Genomic DNA, 20,565 nt, shown 5'->3' with positions numbered 1-20,565 from the left:
GGTTTGCACGTGACCAACATCATCTTCACCTTCACTCCCTCATCCATCTCTTTTGCATCTCTCTCTCTCTCTCTCCTCACCACCATCTCCGCCACCTCTCATGTCATTGAACCACCCACCCCACCCACCAGTAGTATTATCATCATCATCATTATCATCTCTGTTGTACAAACTCTCCTACTCTTATTTGATGTCGCGCTTGCTAAATAAAAACTACATATTTTATATAGATTGGTAGCATTAAATGATTAAACAAATGCAAAACATTTCCAATATATCAACCGTTGTTGCTCGGGCAGTAGAGTTTCGTGTATACAATATATATATATATATATATATATATATATATATATATATATATATATTAGAGAGAGAGAGAGAGAGAGAGAGAGAGGTCGGAACAAATAGATTTCTTTATGATCCAACTATTAAAATTTGGCAAGTTAAATCCATTGGTCTTTTTGTTTTTGCTTTTTTAGTAGAGGGGAGTGGTTGATTATCTTAGGATTCTTTTCCCTTCTTACAAAATGTAATTGTCCAAATTATTACGAAAGAAAGTAAAAAAAAAAATACAAATATAAATGCTTATGCATGTGTGTGTGTTTGTAAAGGGTCACGTCTCATTCGTTTATATATAGAGACACTTCTGCAATACATACATACATATACACATTTACATATACATACATACATACATATACAGAAAAGGAGAGAGAGAGTGTGTGTGTGAGTAAGAGAGAAAGAGAGAGAGAGTGTGAGTAAGAGAGAAAGGGAGAGAGAGAATGCCCCCCACCACCACCACCATCACTACCACCACCATCGCCGTATTTTCCTAAGTGTGAGCTAGCTATCTTCGGTATATTCCGTCAGTCACCGGAGCTCTAGCCCCCACCCGCTTCTCGTGCCTTCGCTACTATTAGCACGATTACGTTTGTCGATCACTACGGAAAGTACCGATCATTACCGATAGCTAAATTACATTACTTCTACATTTATTCGTCATTCTTACACTTAGAGATGGCGTCTAGTAAGGTGAAGTCTCAGCAGGTAAGTGTCTTTTACAGATAATATTTCGACTTCATCATGACTTTAAAAGCGAATAATCCCTTACTGATTCACTGTTCAGATAATGGGATCTTCAATTCCCATTATTTTTTCTTCCTTTTGCTCCTGTGGCGGCTTATCTCTAATTTTGTCCTTCGTTAGGTCATAGTTAGCCGTTACCCTACTTCAATGGGACGGCCTAGCAAGAAATGGCTTCTCTCATTCGATACATTTTCTCTCTTCTTTCCCTTATTTTATACTTCGGTTATTACAAATTACTTTAAAATTTATTAAATTAAAACTTTATATATATATATATATATATATATCGCTCTACAACCGTCTAACATACAGATGTATCTTGTAATCGTTCTGGAGTGGAAAATTTTTACTATGAAGCGGAAAGCTTTCGTAGTAGAAAATTTTTTTTCCATATCTTATAAGCTTTAATTTACTTCGCCCTACATTTTAACTGTTTCTTGTCAAGGAGGAATCGTTAATTTGTGAATGTCAAATTAAAAATAATGCTAATCGCCTCGCTAACAACCATAATATATATATATAATATATATATATATAATCCAGGTTTGTCAATGCTTAATGTATATAGAGGCTAACTTATTGACGTGTCCACCCTCGACCCTTTAAAAGGAAATTTGACAAGATATACTGTCAGATTATTTTTATTTTATGTATGTATGTATATATATATATATATATATATATATATATATAATCCAGGTTCGTCGATGCTTAATGTATATAGAGGTTAACTTATAGATGTGTCCACACTCTGCCCTTTAAAAGGAAATTTGACAAGATATACTGTCAGATTTTTATTTTATTTTATGTATGTATATTTCTGTGTGAGTGTGTGAAAGGGGTAAAGAGGGAGAGAGAGAAAGACGGTCAGTCCGTATAATATATTGCTAGCTAGTACATTAACGGCTGCTGCTGTATATATTAGTTAAACCAGTTACTGCTACTATTTAGTCTAGCTAGACTTTAAAAGAAGTATCGAGCAAGATTACGATTTTTGTGCGTGAGAATATATCTTCGTTGATTAACTCACTTCTGGCGTCAACCTTAGCCACCTCAGTGTGTGTGTGTGTGATTTCATATATATATATATATATATATATACACCGGAGTAGGCACATAAAATGTGAAACAAGGTGGAAGAAAGAGTTCTCAAATACCAGAGGTAGAGTAATATGCTTTATTTAAAAGCAGCAGAAATATTTAAAAAAAGATGCCTTTTGTTATATTTCTGCTGCTTTTAAATAAAGTATATATATATATTGTTATACGGCATAGATGCACGTATAAAGCGGGTGTGTAATTTCGCTGTCGTGCCTGCGTACATTTCTGCCGGCTGATGTAGAGCAATTAAGATCGCTTTAATGTGAAGCTATTTCTGTAAGGTGACATTTATTGTGAAGCGACCCCCGTCCATTTCTATCTCTCTCTTACTGTTTGTTACGGTGATGGATGGATGGATGGATTGCCAATAAATGTCATCTCATCTTATACACACACACACACAATCTGTATGAGTGTGTGCCAGCTGATGTACTGATGGAGGCTGTTTACGGCCTTGCATTCGGTTTCTTTTTATCACTCGAGTGACATTCCTTTTTTTTTTAAAAAATAAAATTTGCACCTCATTCACATTCTAACCTTTTCCTCCCTCCCGTTGTTTTTGATGTTTTGGGTTGGTAATGGGCTTTGATTTTCTGTTATTTAAGAAATCGGAAAACATAATGGAATGTACCATTCTCGTGTATTTTTGTGTATTTATATTCCAAAAACGAGTGATCAGTTAAATTCGGGTTTTTCCTCTTTGCGTATTACATAACCTGAATCTTAATTTATTAAAACTCATAAATGTTTGGAGATAATTTAACTCTCGATTTATAGTTGTCGTTTCTGGGGGTTGAACTGGTGTGTTAGTAATGGCAATGTGTTCTCGACTCACGTGTAGTATTTTATTACATTTTCACACAGCCCATTATTTTCTGTAATACGAAATCGAGCTATATTGAAAAGCCATCGTCATTATTTTTGTTATTATTTAGTGGTAGATGAGCGAAATGGCGTCAAAACCAGTCTTCTTTAAATGTCGAGTCTTTCTCTCTCTCACTTTTCTAAACATCACACTTTGTCCATCTTCTAAATGATTTGCCTTAGTTTCATCGGAAACTTAAATCAATATTTGTTTATCAGTGTTGCTTTTCAACGAAAGAAGCTGAAAAATCTCTGCGTTATGCGTCTAATTTTGTTTCCATGTCTTCCAGTTTCGCTTTTTTTACTCGTTGGAAATTTTCACATTCGATGTGTCTGTCTTTCCAATCCAAATTGGCCTTCATGCTTCTTTTCTTTGATGCCGGTGCCACTTTGATTGATACCTGGTTTTACTGACAAAACCCAACATCTTATGTGAAAAATGCCCCTGGCAACATTTTTCTTAAATAGGTCATGGTGTCAATGTACTTTATTCTAACAGGTGGAACCTTTCAGCTATTTTTTTACGTCAATAACACTTAATTTACATTTTCACATTTCCCCATTATGGTTTAGATGAGAAAATTTGTTTTGTATTGTTTTACTTTCCAAATTTAAGATTTGCAAATTTTGAGCAAAATAACGATCAGAATTTTTTATTAAAATGGTTAATGTGATTCGAGTTGTTTGTATTTCAACCCCTAAAGTGTTTAAGCCATTATTGCTAACGGTTATTTAATGGTGATTATAAGATCGTTACTTTTAAAATATGCAGAAAAACTAGCTTTTTATTATGGCGTTTGAATAATACATCGTGTACGCGAGGTACCCGAGTTGTCTTGTCACCTTCACAAAAATGACCGTGAGGTTTTCCATCATTAAATGGTTATCGTTGAAAGGCAATCTTGTCTCATTTTTAATGTGCCTTGTTAATTATTCATCTGCTCAACATAACCAGCTAGTTGAATATAATGTTTATATCCTCTATTACCTACCTGTCATCTGTTTTTTTTCCCTCGTTTTATTAAGAACGGCTTCTTTCTCTCTCTTTTTTCCTGCTATTACACCACCCACCATATTGACACTTCATGCTGTTAGAAACGTCGTTTAGATTTTTTCAAATTTACTCTGTTTTTCTCTTATTAAACACTGATTTTCACTGATTCGCTTGACATGCTACAAAGCTACTTCAAGTTAAATTTTAATCTTATTTTCCATATTATCTTCAAATACCAACCAAAGCTGTATTTATACTTCCGTATAACTCACCCGTTTTTTTTTCTTTCTTTCTTTTTTTAACTTTAATTAGTTCGCTTTGATTTCTCTCTCTGTCTGATTATATATACACTCACCGGTTTCTTCTGATTCTGGATTTTTTAACCTTATGCCAATGCCTTACTGTCGTAACCTGTCTGGTTATTTTTAGCTTCTTTCTCGTGAAATTATGTTGCGGCACTTTCCTACCCTGACGAAGAAGACATCAATTTCAAGATCTTATCCCCTACCCCCATCCAGTAGATTATTATTTGTGAATAGTTTTTTTTTTTAATCTTTATTATTAAAATAATACAGTTTCGATACGTCGAAAAAAAAATGTTGTCTACCTCTTTAAGTTGAACACTGTTTTTGTCCTGACCTTCTAATGACCTTTCTGAAGTGGCACAGCCTAAAAATCCGATGTAACAACCTGATGCCTGCTGCTAACTGCTTGGCTTGAAAACATTGAGCTTGTCCAGTTGTAGCACCTGTTCAGTGATTATTCTGGACCATTTCATTTGTTTTTGTTGGATTTAACCTTTCTTAGCTTATTAAATCCACTTCCTCTTCCCTTCCCTCTAATCTCCATTGAGGCTTTTATTTGCATCTCGTCCTTTTTAATCATAATTTTCTTAAGATATTCTGTTTTGTTTCTTTAAAAAAAAAAATTGGGGAGAGACATGATATACATTTCGGGTAACCTTGACCCAAGATAACCTGTATATCTTTCGAATACTATTATTATTATGCATTTAGCTTAATTTTGTTGGCTTCTATAGAGTAAAATGCATTAAATTTTGCTGAATATTTGTGTCATTATCGGATTTTTTTTCTTGTACTTCATCTCTTCAAAGTCGTTGAAATAAATACCAGTGATATGGCGGGGTTCAAAGCATTCGATTATTTCTCGTTTAGAATGTTGCTTCAGTATTTCATAAAGCTGTTTTTACCTTAGTAAAAATTAGTTGCATTTTTAATATCGTGATAAATTCTATAATTTGAAGGTGAAAAACAATATTTTCAGAACATCTTCCATTGAAATACCATAATTACAAGCAATGATTTTTTTTTTTTTTTTTTACATCGCTTGAGGAATGATTCGTAGATGCTTAGGGCTCTTATTGGCCTCTTGTCGATTACATGTCCAAACATTGCTACAGGTGTTGGCTGTGCCCTTAAAACACTTTACTGTGTTGACACCCACTGCATAACCCTTAATATTTCTTGGTTGATTGATCATGGACAGTATCTCCTCGTTCAGCTCACAAGTGAACCTGTGTGGTCGCTTAACCTGTTAGACATAGCAACCAAATCTTCAAATTTGTATTCTACTACACTGGACAGTGTAGTCCATGATGTAAAAGACATTTTTTGACCGTGGGTCTGCTCGACCAGGGCTGACGTGAGACCAACAACAGTAACATTTGTTCCAAGGTTGTGCCAATATATGAATTTGTAGAATTATCCAACACGAGAAATAAAAATGGTTTTTAAAATATGTTTTGTAGAAATTCAAAAAACTTTAATGTTTTAATAAATATTTTAATTGCCTTCAATAAAATCAGTTTTTTCTTTTAAATTTTAATTACTCTTCTCTATGATAAAGTAAATGGCTTTTCCACTGACACCTTAAGAGTATGTTGCCCTTTAAGATATAACCATTGTGTTATAGCGTTTATGTAATAGTCTTCGTGGTATTAAATTAATAATTTCATTGCCCTAATTAAGTGAAATTGGAACAAATTTGGCTTTAGTTAGCTAGCTTAATATTATACTATGCTTATTTTGTTAAAGGACAAATGTAACCTCATATAATTGCCAATATTGTATTGTTTCCTGAATTTTCTTATAGCTTTTTGAAATAACTTAAAATAAATGATAGTGTGTTAAAAATGGTACCACTGCAATGTAAGAAGACAGCTAAATATTGATTAGTATTTCTGCTACTGCATTTACAGCAGCAGCATCTCAGTAATGCTATGGATTCCTGTTTTGCCAACTACAATTATCTTAGCTGCCTAATTTTTAGCATCTTAGGACTGGGTAGCTTCAATTTACAATTAAAATGTAATTTGTTGATGAATCAAAAGGATCTTTATTAAATCGCTTATGAATATATCTGCCTGCCCTACATTATTACACTATTATTGTTCTGCTTCTTGCTGACAGATTTTGTGACTGGTATGAAAATGTGTAGTGAACTGTTAAAGCAATACATTTTTCTTACTGTGCTGGTTACATAACATAGAGTAAACCTATTATTGTTGGCCTACTGGTCTTTTGGTGGGATTAACCTTTTAGTGAGTGCATGCTTAGTAACTGTCCATTGCAATGGATTATAGCAGTCATTTGATAAAATAGAGTATCTGTATTTAACCAATTAGCATTACTAATTGTGACATTTAAGTTTTGACTTGATCACTTTAGCTAAAACAAATATTGTAGCAACTTTATCAATTTACTGTATATTAGTTAATTAAATACTACATGAATTTTCAGTTCATGTGTACTAATTATGAAAAGTGTGGAAAGCCTCATTTTCTGCATATGTTTGTAGCTTCTCGGTTACGGCAGTGGCAGCCACAATAGTGACTACTACTGTTTGCAATAAAACCTCTTCACAGCTCTAGTGATTCTGTTGGCTTTGCTTTTACTGCTTGTCAAGAAAATCAATAAAATTGTAGCTATCAGGAATAGAAGCCATTATTCAGTTCAGTGCTACCATAATGCTGCTATTACTAACAATGTCGTTGTCGTATTGCCTACTAGACTGGACAGGCTTCTTCTAAACCTGTCCAACTCTATAAATCTCTTCATATTTAGTATGCTATTTCTCATTCAATATTTAAAATATCAACTGTTTCCTTTCTCATTTATTCCTCTAACACCTAAAGGACATAAAGTGTTAATTAGTATTTTAAACTTTTGGTGTCTTAATTCTCACTGGTGCTTACACTTAATAGCAGATATATTGCCTCACACTCTACCAGTATTGATTAAGTGTGAAGAAGGCTGGAGGCTTACAGAAAATGTATATGACCTTCAAAAGTTCTTAAGTTTTCAGAAATTAATATTTTAAAACTTGGTATATATATTTTTCATTTATATCTCAAATATGATGAGCTGAATTCTTGAGTGATAATAGTATTGTGAAAGTCATTTTACTGCTGAAATGTAAAAGTAATTTCTACTGTAAAGGTTTGCTTTAGTGTTCACCATTTACATAAGTAAACTCGACTGTTTTAAACCAATTGTAATGCTTGTTAATACTTCAACTGGCACACAGTGTGATTCCATAAATAATCGGTGTTTTATAAGCCAAGTATGACTTCTTTATCTATAATTATACCATTTTAAAGTATTTTACTCTAGCCAGAAGCAGATACTTAATCTGCTTCATCCTTGATAACGTCTACCTACTGACAGACAGGTTAGTATCAGTTGGTTGGGATGATGGGGGATCAGAGCAGCTCTTAATATCAGTGGCTCACTGCTACACTGTCATAGCACCTGAGTGAAATCTATCAAACACTGCCAGTTGATCATATACATCAGTTGACTACTTGAGGATCCAAGGAGTACAAAATTTCATTTGGATTACTAAAAAATTACCTGGAAAATTGCACTCTTACCATGATTCTCTTGTGGAATATTTTACTGTGATGCCAAGTTAATTTACAATTATTGACTTGTTCTCTACCAATTATGTCTGAAGGAGACAAAAAACCCATAGTGGTCACTAACAACCAGGTTAGATTTTATCTTTTATTTAATGACAAAAAAAAAAAGATTTGAGAAGCATTTTTCATTTTTATATATGGAAAATCATTGTTTGGTGGTTTTTTTTGTTTTTTTTTCACTGAAACAAATTTCTTTATTTCAATGACACCAGTATCTTTGAATATTTTGAGATTTTTAAAATGTTTTCTAAGAGACTTTCTATATTCTTATTTTCAGGCTCCTCGGGCTGAGAGCTACCGATATGCTGTCACGCCAGGAGGCCAGGAGAAGAAGAAGGGGAAGAAGAAGGGTGAGGACCTCGATGAACTTAAACAGGAATTGGATATGGTAAATTGATTTTGATTTGTTCTTCAATTATAATAGCATTTTCTTCTAGTTAGATTTAGGTCTTACCTGCATCAGATTTTGACTTCATCTGTTAGGCTTTCTCGTTGTCATCTTGTTCTTTAAAATAAATCAGATGAACATTTTTTTTTTATTACTTTGTAGCTTTCAGTAATTTTGTTTGTATGTTTACCAATGTTTCAAAGATGATGTTTTTGATGCTCAGTTTTGATTACATTTAGATATTGCTTTGAATCTGTTTTGTCTGAAAGCATTGTTTTCAGAATGAGGGATCTTGTCTAAATTTAAATTTATAACACGACAAAATAGTTATCGACTGTCCAGAAGCTTTATAGCTTTTCAATTTGACCTGGGTAAATTGTTTCTTAGTACATCAATTAATTTTATTCACTGCTGCAAATACTAAATTTTTTACTGCTTCATTGAATATCTTGAGAATAATCCAATATGAACTTCTTTTTAAGTCAGTTCATTAGTTTTATAGATAATTAAAATTCAATGTATTTTCTTAAATCTTTCCTTTTGGAACAGCTTTTAGCAATCATAAAGTGCGACTGATTTAATTAACAGAATAGCAATTCATTCATAGAATAGCAGTGTCTGAAATTCTGATTATCTGATAGGTAGCTCAGGACCTTTAACCTCACTGCAGCTGTTATCCAATCATTTGGAATTTAGTCATTTTCTGCAACTTGTAATTGTTGAAAATTATTCTGTTGAATAGTATAATAGTGTTCTTTAGCTTGTATTTTTTTTTTTTTTTTTGCTTTGATTATTTTTTCTTTAAATTATCTTCATAAATCAAGATATAAATTTAAATAGCTTTATTTATTTGCTTCATTATTATACAAATGTCTACACTATAATTATAGTAATCATTTTAACCATTTCAAACACTGGTTTTATTATTACAAATCAGACCTGAGCAGTTTGTGATGTTTTGATTCTTTCTGTTTTTCCTTCTTATATAATCACTTTCCCATATTTACATGGCCACATTTTTAGTTTTATTTAAAGAATTTTTTTTTCTTTGTTTAGGATGAACATAAAGTATCCATCGAGGAACTCTACCAAAGGTTAGGAACAGACCCAACTCGAGTAAGTGCATTTACACTAACAAAACTTGATTTCACTTATAAGTTTCAAATTCTTGGAGAATTTTTTGTTGTTTTTTTACTTATGCATTTACATAATGCCACCTCATGATATATTTGTTTTATCTTGTTACTGTACAAATGATTTTTTTTTTTTTTCTGCACACTCTCAGGGTCTCAGTCCAGAACGGGCTAAAGAAATTCTCTTGCGTGATGGACCGAATTGCCTTACCCCACCAAAAACTACGCCAGAATGGGTCAAGTTTTGCAAAACACTATTTGGTGGTTTTTCAATGTTGCTGTGGATTGGAGCTATTTTATGTTTTATTGCCTATGGTATTCAAGCAGGGACTTATGATGATCCACCCGGCGATAATGTAAGTGCTCTGTTGTCATTGCTTTTAGTTTTAGCCTAAAATTTCATTAATATTTTTGTTTTATGTAGAATGTATTTTTATTCCTTAAAATTCCAAAAGGGATCAAGTCCTTTAGGAAGTTCCAGTTTGATCCTATCCAACTCTGTTTTCAAAATAAGTGATATAAACAACTGCAAATTTTGCATTTTAAAATATTTATATTAAAATGATTGTGCTGTAGTTTTATTTCTGTGAAATATCTTTCTTGTAACTGGGTGTGATCAGCTTGCAATTATAATTTTTACCCAACAACACAGTTTGAATTTATATTTGGAACAAATTAATTAATGGGAAATGTTAAAAGGATTTCTAATTATTTCGTTATAATTTATTTGTGGATCAATAACATTTGCAGATAGCATTGGTAATGCAGACTAAAAAAGTCATGATACTATTTTGTAATAGTTTGGGTTCAGAAGATATGTGTATGCATATATAAACATGGGTGTGTGTGTAGTCATTTCAATCACTACTTCAGAGCAGGGCATGACAACCCTGCTGAGTCTAAAGTTCGGCTGAGAGTACCTCATATGGATGTCTCCTGGCCAGCGTTATGGATCTCCGTCTAATAGCTTCACTGCCTTGTGAAGAAAAGGCATTGAGAGTAAACTTCATAAATAAATCTGGTTTGGTACCCCTGAGGTGTTTTGCTGCAATTACTAATGCCAGACATTAATATGGTCATACCTGCATTCCTTTGATCCACAACAGGAAGGCTTTAATGAGATTCTAACACCTAGGCAAACTATACATCCAGCCTAGGCTTGAAGCTGTGAGAGTTCATGCTTTAAGTTACTAAACATTGATACTAAACTCTATTGTTTCAAAACAGATACAAACCAAAATACTCATATTCATACATGCAAACATATATACACACATTTAAACACACAGTACAAATGTGTATTATCATTGTTTCTAATGTAAAACTATTTTCTTATAGTTATACCTAGGTATTGTGCTGACTGCTGTAGTAGTTGTCACAGGCATATTTTCCTACTACCAAGAGGCTAAAAGTTCTAGAATTATGGACTCCTTCAAAAACATGGTGCCGCAAGTAAGTACCAGGTTCTTCTCTTTTCTAGACTTACCTTAAATTCTTAAGTCATGGATGTAACTTTAAGTTCTTGATGTTTTTTTTAAATTTGCATTTATAAATGTTACTTTTATTTTTCCTTTGTAGTATGCTGTTGTTTTAAGAAATGGAGAAAAGTTAAATGTACATGCTGAGGACCTCGTAGTTGGAGACGTGGTAGATGTGAAATTTGGGGATCGTGTTCCAGCTGATATTCGTGTTATTAGTGCTCACAGTTTTAAGGTACTTTGACCTTTTTTATTACTATTATAATTCTCTAATCTGATTTTCAAGTTTTAAAAAGTTATTCCTGTTTTTGACACATACACTGCTGATACTAAATTGTATTATTTTCTGTATTCAGGTAGACAACTCATCACTTACTGGAGAATCTGAACCTCAGTCAAGGTCAGCTGAATTCACTAACGAGAATCCATTAGAAACAAAGAATTTAGCTTTCTTCTCAACCAACGCTGTAGAGGGTAATTTGTTTTAATATTTTCATTGTTATTACTATTGTTGTTAAGTCAGCAAGTTGGCAGAGTCGATTGCACGTCAGAAAAACCACTTTATGGTATTTCTTCTGACTTTACATTTCAGTTTCAAATCCTGCCACGGTTAGCTCTGCTAGTCATCCTTCCAGGGTTGATGAAATAACATGACAATCAAGTACTGATGTTGATGGTATCAACTAAACTGATTCCTCAAAATTGCCTAGATCAGAAAACTGTAAGATAGCAAGCTGGCAGAATCAATAGAGCATTGCAAAAAATGCTTTATGGTACTTCTAAATCCATGTTTTGGGTTCATATCCAGCTCTGGTATCTATTTACCCTCTCTGCAAAATTGCTGTCCTTGTTCCTAAATTAGAAAGCATTATTATTGTCTTTATATTTAAAGCACAGGTGCTTTTGAAAAAATAACCCATTGAATTCTTTATTTTTCTTTTTTTTTTTCTAGGTACCTGTTTAGGATTGGTTATTAAGACTGGTGACAAAACTGTGATGGGCCGTATTGCTAACTTGGCCTCTGGTTTGGAGGTTGGAGAAACTCCCATTGCTAAAGAAATTGCTCACTTCATTCATTTAATTACTGGTGTGGCTGTGTTTCTTGGTGTGACTTTCTTCGTCATCGCTTTCATTCTCGGATATTTCTGGCTAGATGCCGTCATTTTCTTAATTGGTATCATTGTAGCCAATGTACCAGAAGGCTTGTTAGCAACTGTAACCGTAAGTTTTGATTTCTTTTTGATTAATCTAGAAGTTTGTTAAAGACAATGTTAATGACTATAATTGAATTTTGTTTCGAAATGCTTAAATGTTTCACATGGAATAAGAACTATCATTATCAAATTATCTACCTCATGATACTTGTGAATTTAAGTTTTACATTTGGAACAAGTATTAAGGTGTTTTAAAGAATAATGGAATTAAAATAACTGTTTTGTCTGTCACCTTTTTTATTTGCCAATATTTTACGTTCATGATTTTTGCACTTTGAAGGTATGCCTCACTTTAACAGCTAAACGTATGGCAAGGAAGAATTGCTTAGTGAAAAACTTGGAAGCTGTTGAGACTCTTGGCTCCACTTCCACCATTTGTTCAGATAAAACCGGAACTCTTACACAAAACCGAATGACTGTAGCTCACATGTGGTATGGTGGTAAAATCGTTGAAGCTGATACCAGTGAAGATCAGTCAAGTAAGCAAAGCTTTTCTGTTGTTCACCTACTCCCAGATTATTCTTGAATCTGTTGAAAAAATATATTTTAATAGCCTTCACTGATTGTAATTTAGTGCATGGGGAGATCTGCTCTACATTAGTTACTTGGGAGCAACTTATTGGTCTTGCTTCTATAGGTCAACCAAACTTCTCAGTTTAATCTGGGATCATACAATTTGTCATGAAATGATTAGCCATGTATGATTCTATATGTTTTTGGACACACACATTGTTGCATTGGCCATCTATGTAAACAATATCTCATTAAGTTTGGTTACTAATTTGCATTCTCCCCATAGAAAAGTGTTATCAAATGGTAGATGCAGAGTATTGAACTAAATTGTGGGAGTTGGTCATGTTCCTTGATATTATTGCATGTCTTTTACTTTTCCCTTGGCCTTCATTCTTATTGAGGTACTAATGTTACTAAGTTCAATCAATTATTCTCTTTGTTGCTTTCTGCTATTGCAAGTCATTTTTTATGTGGACAAATAATTTTTTATTTATCTTTTCTGTGAACTTCTCTACATTTACAGAACTGACTGTTTTGTTTCTTAATACAGTACTAGATATTTTATTGAAAAATAAGATAAGAGTAATACATATTCTCTAGCTAATTAATCAAGAGTAGAAAAATTAGGCCTTAAGCACATTGTTTTTCCCAAACTCATAAGTCGTAAAAACTTGAATTGTTTTCATAGTCTTATTGGCATTATTCTTGCATTACATTGTTTCAGATGCAACTTACAATAAAGACAATGTTGACTGGAAAGCTCTCTCTAGAATTGCCATGTTATGCAATCGTGCTGAATTTAAAGCTGGTCAAGATGGTGTTCCAGTCTTGAAAAGGTGAGTATTTAGTCAAGTGACGAGTGCAGTTTTCTGTCTGCTCTTTTGCTTGTTATTTTTGCTACATTTTTGTATTTCTTATTTCTAGAGAATGCAATGGAGATGCTTCTGAATCGGCCCTTCTCAAATGCGTAGAGTTATCTATTGGTGGTGTCCCTGAGTATCGTAGACGTAACAAGAAAGTCGTAGAAATTCCTTTCAATTCTACAAATAAATATCAGGTAAATGATTTTTTTCATTCACTCCAATATTAAATTGTCAATAGTTTTAAGATAATGGAAAAAAGGTCTTATCATTGGCAATGAATCTTTTCCTTTATCAGATTCTCTTAAGAACTTTGAATCAAAAACAAAAGGCTGAATATGTTACTTCAAGCATTTATCTAACCGTGTGTATGATCATCATTTTAATTTCATTCTTCCATGCTTGCATAAGGTTTGACAAGAGTTTGACAGATTTTCTACAGCTTTATATATATCAATAAATCATAACATCTTCTGAAGAACAAAGATTCATTTGATCAATGCTCATCATTTGTGAACCAGCCGTAATCTCTTAGCTTAAATTAATGGACACCTTATTGAAAACTAAACCTTGTTTCTTTTCAGGTATCTATTCATAATAATGAGGACCCCAATGACCCCTGTTATTTCCTGGTGATGAAGGGTGCTCCAGAAAGAATCATGGAACGTTGTACAGTGGCTTTAGTCAATGGAAAAGAAATGACAATTGACGAAAGTTTCAAGAATGATTTCAACACCGCTTATATGGAGCTCGGTGGTCTTGGAGAGCGTGTACTAGGTGAGGAACATCTTTATAATTATATAACAAGTCTTTTGGCATTAGCTGTTGGCAACCAAAATTTAAGCAACTGATAAGGTTCTAATTTTTATTCTATTTATTACCATTATTAAAGGTGGAGAATTAGTAGAATCATTGAGCACCTGATAAAACTTTTTCTGGCTCTTTATGTTCTGAGTTCAAATTCTGCTGAAGATGGCTTTGCCTTTTATCCTTCTAGGGACTATAAAGTAAAGCACCATAATGTCAAATACTGGGGTCAGTGTAATCAGTTAACCCCCTTGCCATGAAAATTACTGGCCTTGTGCATATATTAGAAAATTATTCAACTTGTCACATGAAAAGAAATCAAGAAGCAATTAAAATCACTGATAGAATGAAACAATGTTATGAAGATTTATAGATATATGCATCAAAATAGAACTAAAAGGAAATTTATAAAGAACTATAAAATCATTCTTTATGATCCCTGCTAATATGGTATTATGTAAAAATTGAACTTTTGTGTGTGTGTGTGTGCGTGTTTGTCACTGTCATACAAGCTATGTTCTTTGTTTCCGATCTTCCATGAAGGTGTGTCAGATGTGTCCAGTTATAGGTAAATATTACCTTGCTGGGGAAACAGGTGAGGGTTGGTTGTGATAGAAAGGGCATCCAGTCATAGAAAGTCTGTCTTGGTGAATTTTGTCTGATCCAAGCAAGCATGGAAAAGTGGTTGTTAGTGTAGTTAAGGTTGGATTTAAGCTTATATCATTTTGCCTGTCACACTCAGTTATGAGTTATAGTTTGTGACTACTATTTCACTTTTTCAGATAAACTGTAACTTAAAACATTCTCCATTTTCATTGTTGTTGAAATTGTACTTACTCTTTTAGAACCTAAATAAAATTGAATTCTTTTTTGGTGTAGCTTTAATTTTTGGCAATCACAATCACTCTGTAATATACTTATTAGAATATTCTGTATTTGATTATAGAATAGAACGAGTATATGCAGATGTCATATACCATGGAGTATGAAATCTGCTTCAGAAATCATTTATTATTACTTGATAGCTGTATGGGTTGATATGTTTCAAATGGTTAGCATAACTGGTATAGGTGTAATGGTAAATGTAATCATGATATCTTAAAAATATTTTTTTAAATGTTACTAATGAATTTCTTTACATTTTTTTTATTCTCTTGCCACTTTCAGGTTTCTGTGATTATACTCTTCCAACGGAATCATTCCCTCCTGGATTCCAGTTTGATGGAGATGAAGTTAATTTTCCTCTTACTGGCCTTCGATTCGTTGGTTTGATGTCTATGATAGATCCACCCAGAGCTGCTGTACCTGATGCTGTCGGAAAATGCCGAAGTGCTGGTATCAAAGTTATCATGGTCACTGGTGACCATCCTATTACTGCTAAGGCTATTGCTAAAGGTGTTGGTATTATATCAGAAGGAAGCAAAACAGTGGAAGATCTCGCCGCAGAGCAAGGGGTCGCTGTAGATCAAGTTAATCCAAGGTATTTCGTTTATAATCACTCTGATCATTCTGGTGCTGTATATTACCAATAATTCTACATTGATTTTTTTTTTTTTTTTTCTGTTTTCCAGACTGTCTAATTTGAACTGTTTTGATTCAGATGTTCATGATTATTTATTTACTAATTAGTCTCGGCAAATTAGGAGTCGTTAACATGTCTCATAGAATGCTTGTGATATTTGTTCTGATTCTCTGTGTTCTGAGTTCAATTCCTGTAGTGGTCAACTTTGCATTTTTTTTTTTTTTTTTTTTTTTTTTTTAATCCTTTTGGGGGTCAATAAAGTACTGGTTAAGTGCTGCACTTGGTTCCTCTTTTTCTCCCTGCAAAAAAAAAAACTGTTACAACATGGGAAGTGTCATGGGAGACCACTCAAGGCATACCTCTCTCAAATTAAGACTGGTTGAGTGAAGAGTTGACAACCTCTTATAGAAAAAAAAACGGAAAATGATACTCCAGCAATTCATAGATGGCTTTGATTATACAGTACAGCTCCAAATAGTAATAATGATTTCAAATTTTAGCAGAAATCACCGGTTTTTGAGGAGGGGAAGTCAATCACAATGACGCCAGTACTTGGCTGCTACTTATTTTATTGACTCCATAAGGATGAAAGGCATGGTCAAGCCCTGTAAAATTCAGAAGGGTAATAATAAAGATTTAGAGTAAAATTTTAAACCTGTGTAAACAACTTAAGACTGATTGATTAATATATGTACAGGCATGTGGAATATTTTGAGATCGTTTCATGTTTGTGATGGAACTATGCAGAACCCAATTGTAGTTCTGATTTTTAACTTGTATTTATTTTATTATCAGAGATGCAAAAGCAGCTGTCATCCATGGAAGTGACTTGAGAGACATGACTCCGGCTCAAATTGATGAAATCCTCCGCAATCACTCTGAAATTGTTTTTGCCCGTACCTCCCCACAACAAAAACTGATCATTGTAGAAGGCTGCCAGCGTCAGGGTCAAATTGTGGCAGTCACAGGGGATGGTGTAAATGATTCTCCAGCTTTGAAGAAAGCTGATATTGGTAAGTAAATTTTCAACTTACATTTTGTAAGAAATTTTTGCATACAATTACTGTTAGCTGTTGTCACCAGGTTACTTCACTTCCAGCTAAATAATGATTTAACCAAATTTTTTCAGGTGTTGCAATGGGAATTGCTGGCAGTGATGTGAGCAAACAAGCTGCTGATATGATCCTGTTGGATGACAATTTTGCCTCCATTGTCACTGGTGTTGAAGAAGGTATGTCTCATCTTTTGCTTTTATTGCATAAATGTAAACAGCTTTGATTGTAGTGTTTTTCTTTTGTTTTCATATCCTATTTAATATGAAATTGAATATATATGTTGCTTTCAACCTCCGCAACTATTTTTTTTTTCCATTATTAATGCTGGATAATTTTCTTCTTTCAGGTCGTTTGATCTTTGATAATCTGAAAAAATCAATAGCATACACCTTAACATCGAACATTCCTGAAATCAGTCCCTTCTTATTCTTTATTCTCCTTGACATTCCTCTACCTCTTGGAACAATTACTATCTTATGTATTGATTTGGGCACTGACATGGTGCCAGCTATTTCTCTGGCCTATGAACAAGCTGAAAGTGATATCATGAAGCGACAACCTCGTGACCCTGTCAATGATAAACTCGTCAATGAAAGGTCAGTATTGTTGTTTTCCAAAGAGAAACCCAAGACATAACTTGTATGGTTGCATGAATGCAAATGCATATAACTATGGTTTCGTCATTACCTTTTTTAACAACACTTGATTTCATTTCTATTTCCAGATTGATTAGTATGGCCTATGGTCAAATTGGTATGATTCAAGCATCTGCTGGGTTCTTTACTTATTTTGTCATTATGGCAGAAAATGGCTTTTGGATGTCTAGATTGTTAGGCCTCCGTAAAAACTGGGATTCTATGGGCGTCAATGACTTAGAAGATTCATATGGGCAAGAATGGGTAGGTACTTCTTTTAAATTCAGTAGTTATCTTTCCATGAACCTAAATGTTGTGTAGAGTCTAGAAGAATCATTTTATCATTGCATTGCTTTTGTTCCATTCTGGGGATAGTAACCGTTTTGCTCCTGGTAGTGCTCTATAATTGGCAATTACTAATATTGTATTTTTTTTTTTTTTTTTTTTTTTTTGTAGACCTATAGCCAGAGGAAGAAACTTGAATATACTTGCCACACTGCTTTCTTTGTGTCCATTGTTGTGGTACAATGGGCTGATCTCATCATTTGCAAAACCAGAAGACTTTCTCTATTTCAACAGGGAATGAAGTAAGCATTTTTTTTTTTTCTTTTTTGTTTGTCAGTTGCTTTCAGTAATATCCATGATTATTAAAAATGTGTTATAAGCTTACATTTTATATGTTTTAGATTTCTACATAAACGTATAAACTTTTATCTCTTTCAGAAATCACCGTTTAACATTTGGTTTATTTTTTGAGACTGTGTTAGCTGCCTTTCTGACTTACTGTCCAGGTCTTGATCAGGGTTTGCGTATGCAACCTCTCAGGTAGGTTAAAATACTTTTTATTTAAACATTTTCCAAATATGATTTCACCTCTACCCCTTTTACTATTTTGTATAAATATATTACCCCTTCCCTTTAGAACATTATCTAAAGAGTTAGCATTCCTTTCTACTCACATGTAAAATTCTTTATAATTAATATAATTATCATTCTTCCTTTTTCCTTTTGCAGGCTTTCTTGGTGGTTCCCAGCCTTTCCTTATAGTTTAACCATCTTCATTTATGATGAATGCCGAAAATTTATTCTGCGACGTAATCCTGGTGGCTGGGTTGAATATGAAACCTACTATTGAGGATTGTGCCATATTAGTCTAAAATTTAAATTTCAAAAGAAAAAAAAAAAGAACCAGAATGCGGGGCTGTGCGGCACAATTTTTTACAATTATTTCCTAATTTTTTTTCCTTTTCCCTCCGTTCACAAAAACATATTCAAGAGAACTCTGAATATATTGAGGATAACTGTAATTATCTTCTGGTTCATCGCGTGAGAGCAACATGAGAGCCTATGTACATTGTATGTCTGAGCAAACAGGGTGAGTGTCTGTGTGGAGATCTACAAAGACCAGTAATCCAGCAAAGACTCATACTTGACCTAATTCGTAGAAAATACTAGCTTTTGGGAGATGAGTATTTATTCTGGTGATAAGCACATATTGTGTAGTGTCCTGAAACCCCACTGGTACACGATGCACTGTCAGTCAGTCTGAGAAGCCTGGCCATTTTATAATAAAACAAGCTTTGTTACATTAGTTCAGATAATTTCTGTTGAACTAATTCCATCAATACTGTGGTACCTTTGCTAGCATGGATTTTCATTTTTAATATTATCACTCAGAAAAAAAAAAAAACACCTAATAATGTCACTTATACACTTCACAAGTTTACTACAAATCCTGGATGAATAATAAAAATTTAAAATACTTTTAAGTTGGAAAGTTTAATTTGCTCCCACTTTATCAACTGCAGTACTAAAAGGTGAATATTTGCATGTAATGGGTTAGCATTTTCGTAGCTGTCTGACAGCCAGTTTGGACAATAGTCCTTCATCACTAACCCCTTCCTTATCTCCTTTGGTTACTCAGGAGCCACTTTATTAATGTTTTTCTTTGTAGTCGCACTTAAGATCAACTAGTTTTTAAGAATTTTTTCTTGTTTCTTTGGCTGAGATTATTCTCACCTGAACAAAACGTTTTTCCCCCTAAAAGTCAATGGTTATGCCTGGTACTTCGTTTTATAATCCAGGGTATCAATCTTTTTAAAGTATGCAAGATCTAAAATGAAAAGTATTTGGATTTAAGATTGCCTCATGTCGGTGGCTTCAAATTATCATCAGAATGGTAGCACGGTTTTATATTGGATGCCAACTCCTCCAGTTGACAGTGCCATCTTGCTAGGTTGGGTGGGTGTATATGGTCAATGTAGACATTGTGTTGATCAGTCTTTGGATAGAAATCTGCACATGGACAAAATATTCTGGATGCTAGTCTTAACATCTTCATTTGCATGCTGCAAGATACTAGTTATGGGAATGGCAATCCAGTTTTTTTTTTTTTTTGACATTTCTTAAATGCTATTTCTGTTAAATCACTTTTAGATATTCCCATTGACCATTTTTTTCAAGCCACAGTAGCTAAAGTTAATGTCTTAAAGGGTTTTGTTCCAGTTGTTTTTGTCCCATCCTCCCGCTCTTTCTCACTCTCTTTCCCTCTGATGCAGTTAGGGAAAGGGTCTAAAAGGCAGCCCTCTGCTTCTATGTTTTTTTTTTTCTTTTTTCATTTTTCTTTGTCGTTCCTCGACTGAGTTAGGGTGTACATCCTGGCAAGCCTCTTAGTATGTTACAGGTGAGGCATACAAGCTTTCCGAATCACTCAACATTCCAGTCCCCTCATCCCAGGCCAGCTAATGTACAGGAATCTAAGAGGCTTGGCGAGGTGACGGCTGACCTAGTGTTGTTGAACTCTCCAAAATCCGTCTATTCGTCAAACAAGAAAAATGCATACTACCATAAAATGGAGAAGAAAGGCAGAAAACTCTGGAAAGACTGTGTGTATGTGTGTGTATATTGTTTTATTTCTCCAGTAGAACTGTGTACATAGAAACTCCAGCTAGCTGGAGTTTGCTTTACTAGACCAA

The 20,565-nt window shown here is 33.7% G+C and overlaps 1 protein-coding gene across 2 annotated transcripts; it reads left to right on the top strand.

The window, feature by feature from the left end:
- Nucleotides 1-1,007: 1,007 nt before the first annotated feature.
- On the top strand, nt 1,008-19,367 carry LOC106880261 (sodium/potassium-transporting ATPase subunit alpha-B). 2 transcript variants are annotated; one of them, XM_089351784.1, is made up of 20 exons: nt 1,008-1,047; nt 8,263-8,373; nt 9,430-9,489; nt 9,659-9,862; nt 10,845-10,958; nt 11,085-11,219; nt 11,341-11,458; nt 11,937-12,205; nt 12,479-12,677; nt 13,436-13,547; nt 13,636-13,768; nt 14,156-14,348; nt 15,546-15,858; nt 16,696-16,913; nt 17,030-17,131; nt 17,302-17,551; nt 17,680-17,854; nt 18,047-18,177; nt 18,314-18,415; nt 18,605-19,367. In XM_089351784.1, the coding sequence occupies exons 1-20, from the start codon at nt 1,018-1,020 to the stop codon at nt 18,723-18,725; spliced, it is 3,090 nt and encodes a 1,029-aa protein (XP_089207910.1). In that variant the 5' UTR covers nt 1,008-1,017; the 3' UTR covers nt 18,726-19,367. The 2 variants fall into 2 exon arrangements, with proteins under 2 accessions (XP_089207910.1, XP_089207909.1); XM_089351783.1 differs by lacking the exon at nt 1,008-1,047 and adding an exon at nt 7,020-8,055.
- The last annotated feature ends 1,198 nt before the right edge of the window (nt 19,368-20,565 follow it).

The sequence above is a fragment of the Octopus bimaculoides genome, chromosome 5, assembly GCF_046866305.1.
Source record: "Octopus bimaculoides isolate indiv1 chromosome 5, ASM4686630v1, whole genome shotgun sequence".
Taxonomy (NCBI): domain Eukaryota; kingdom Metazoa; phylum Mollusca; class Cephalopoda; order Octopoda; family Octopodidae; genus Octopus; species Octopus bimaculoides.
Note: the sequence above shows the minus strand (reverse complement) of the source record. Positions and strands in the feature narration are given on the sequence as shown.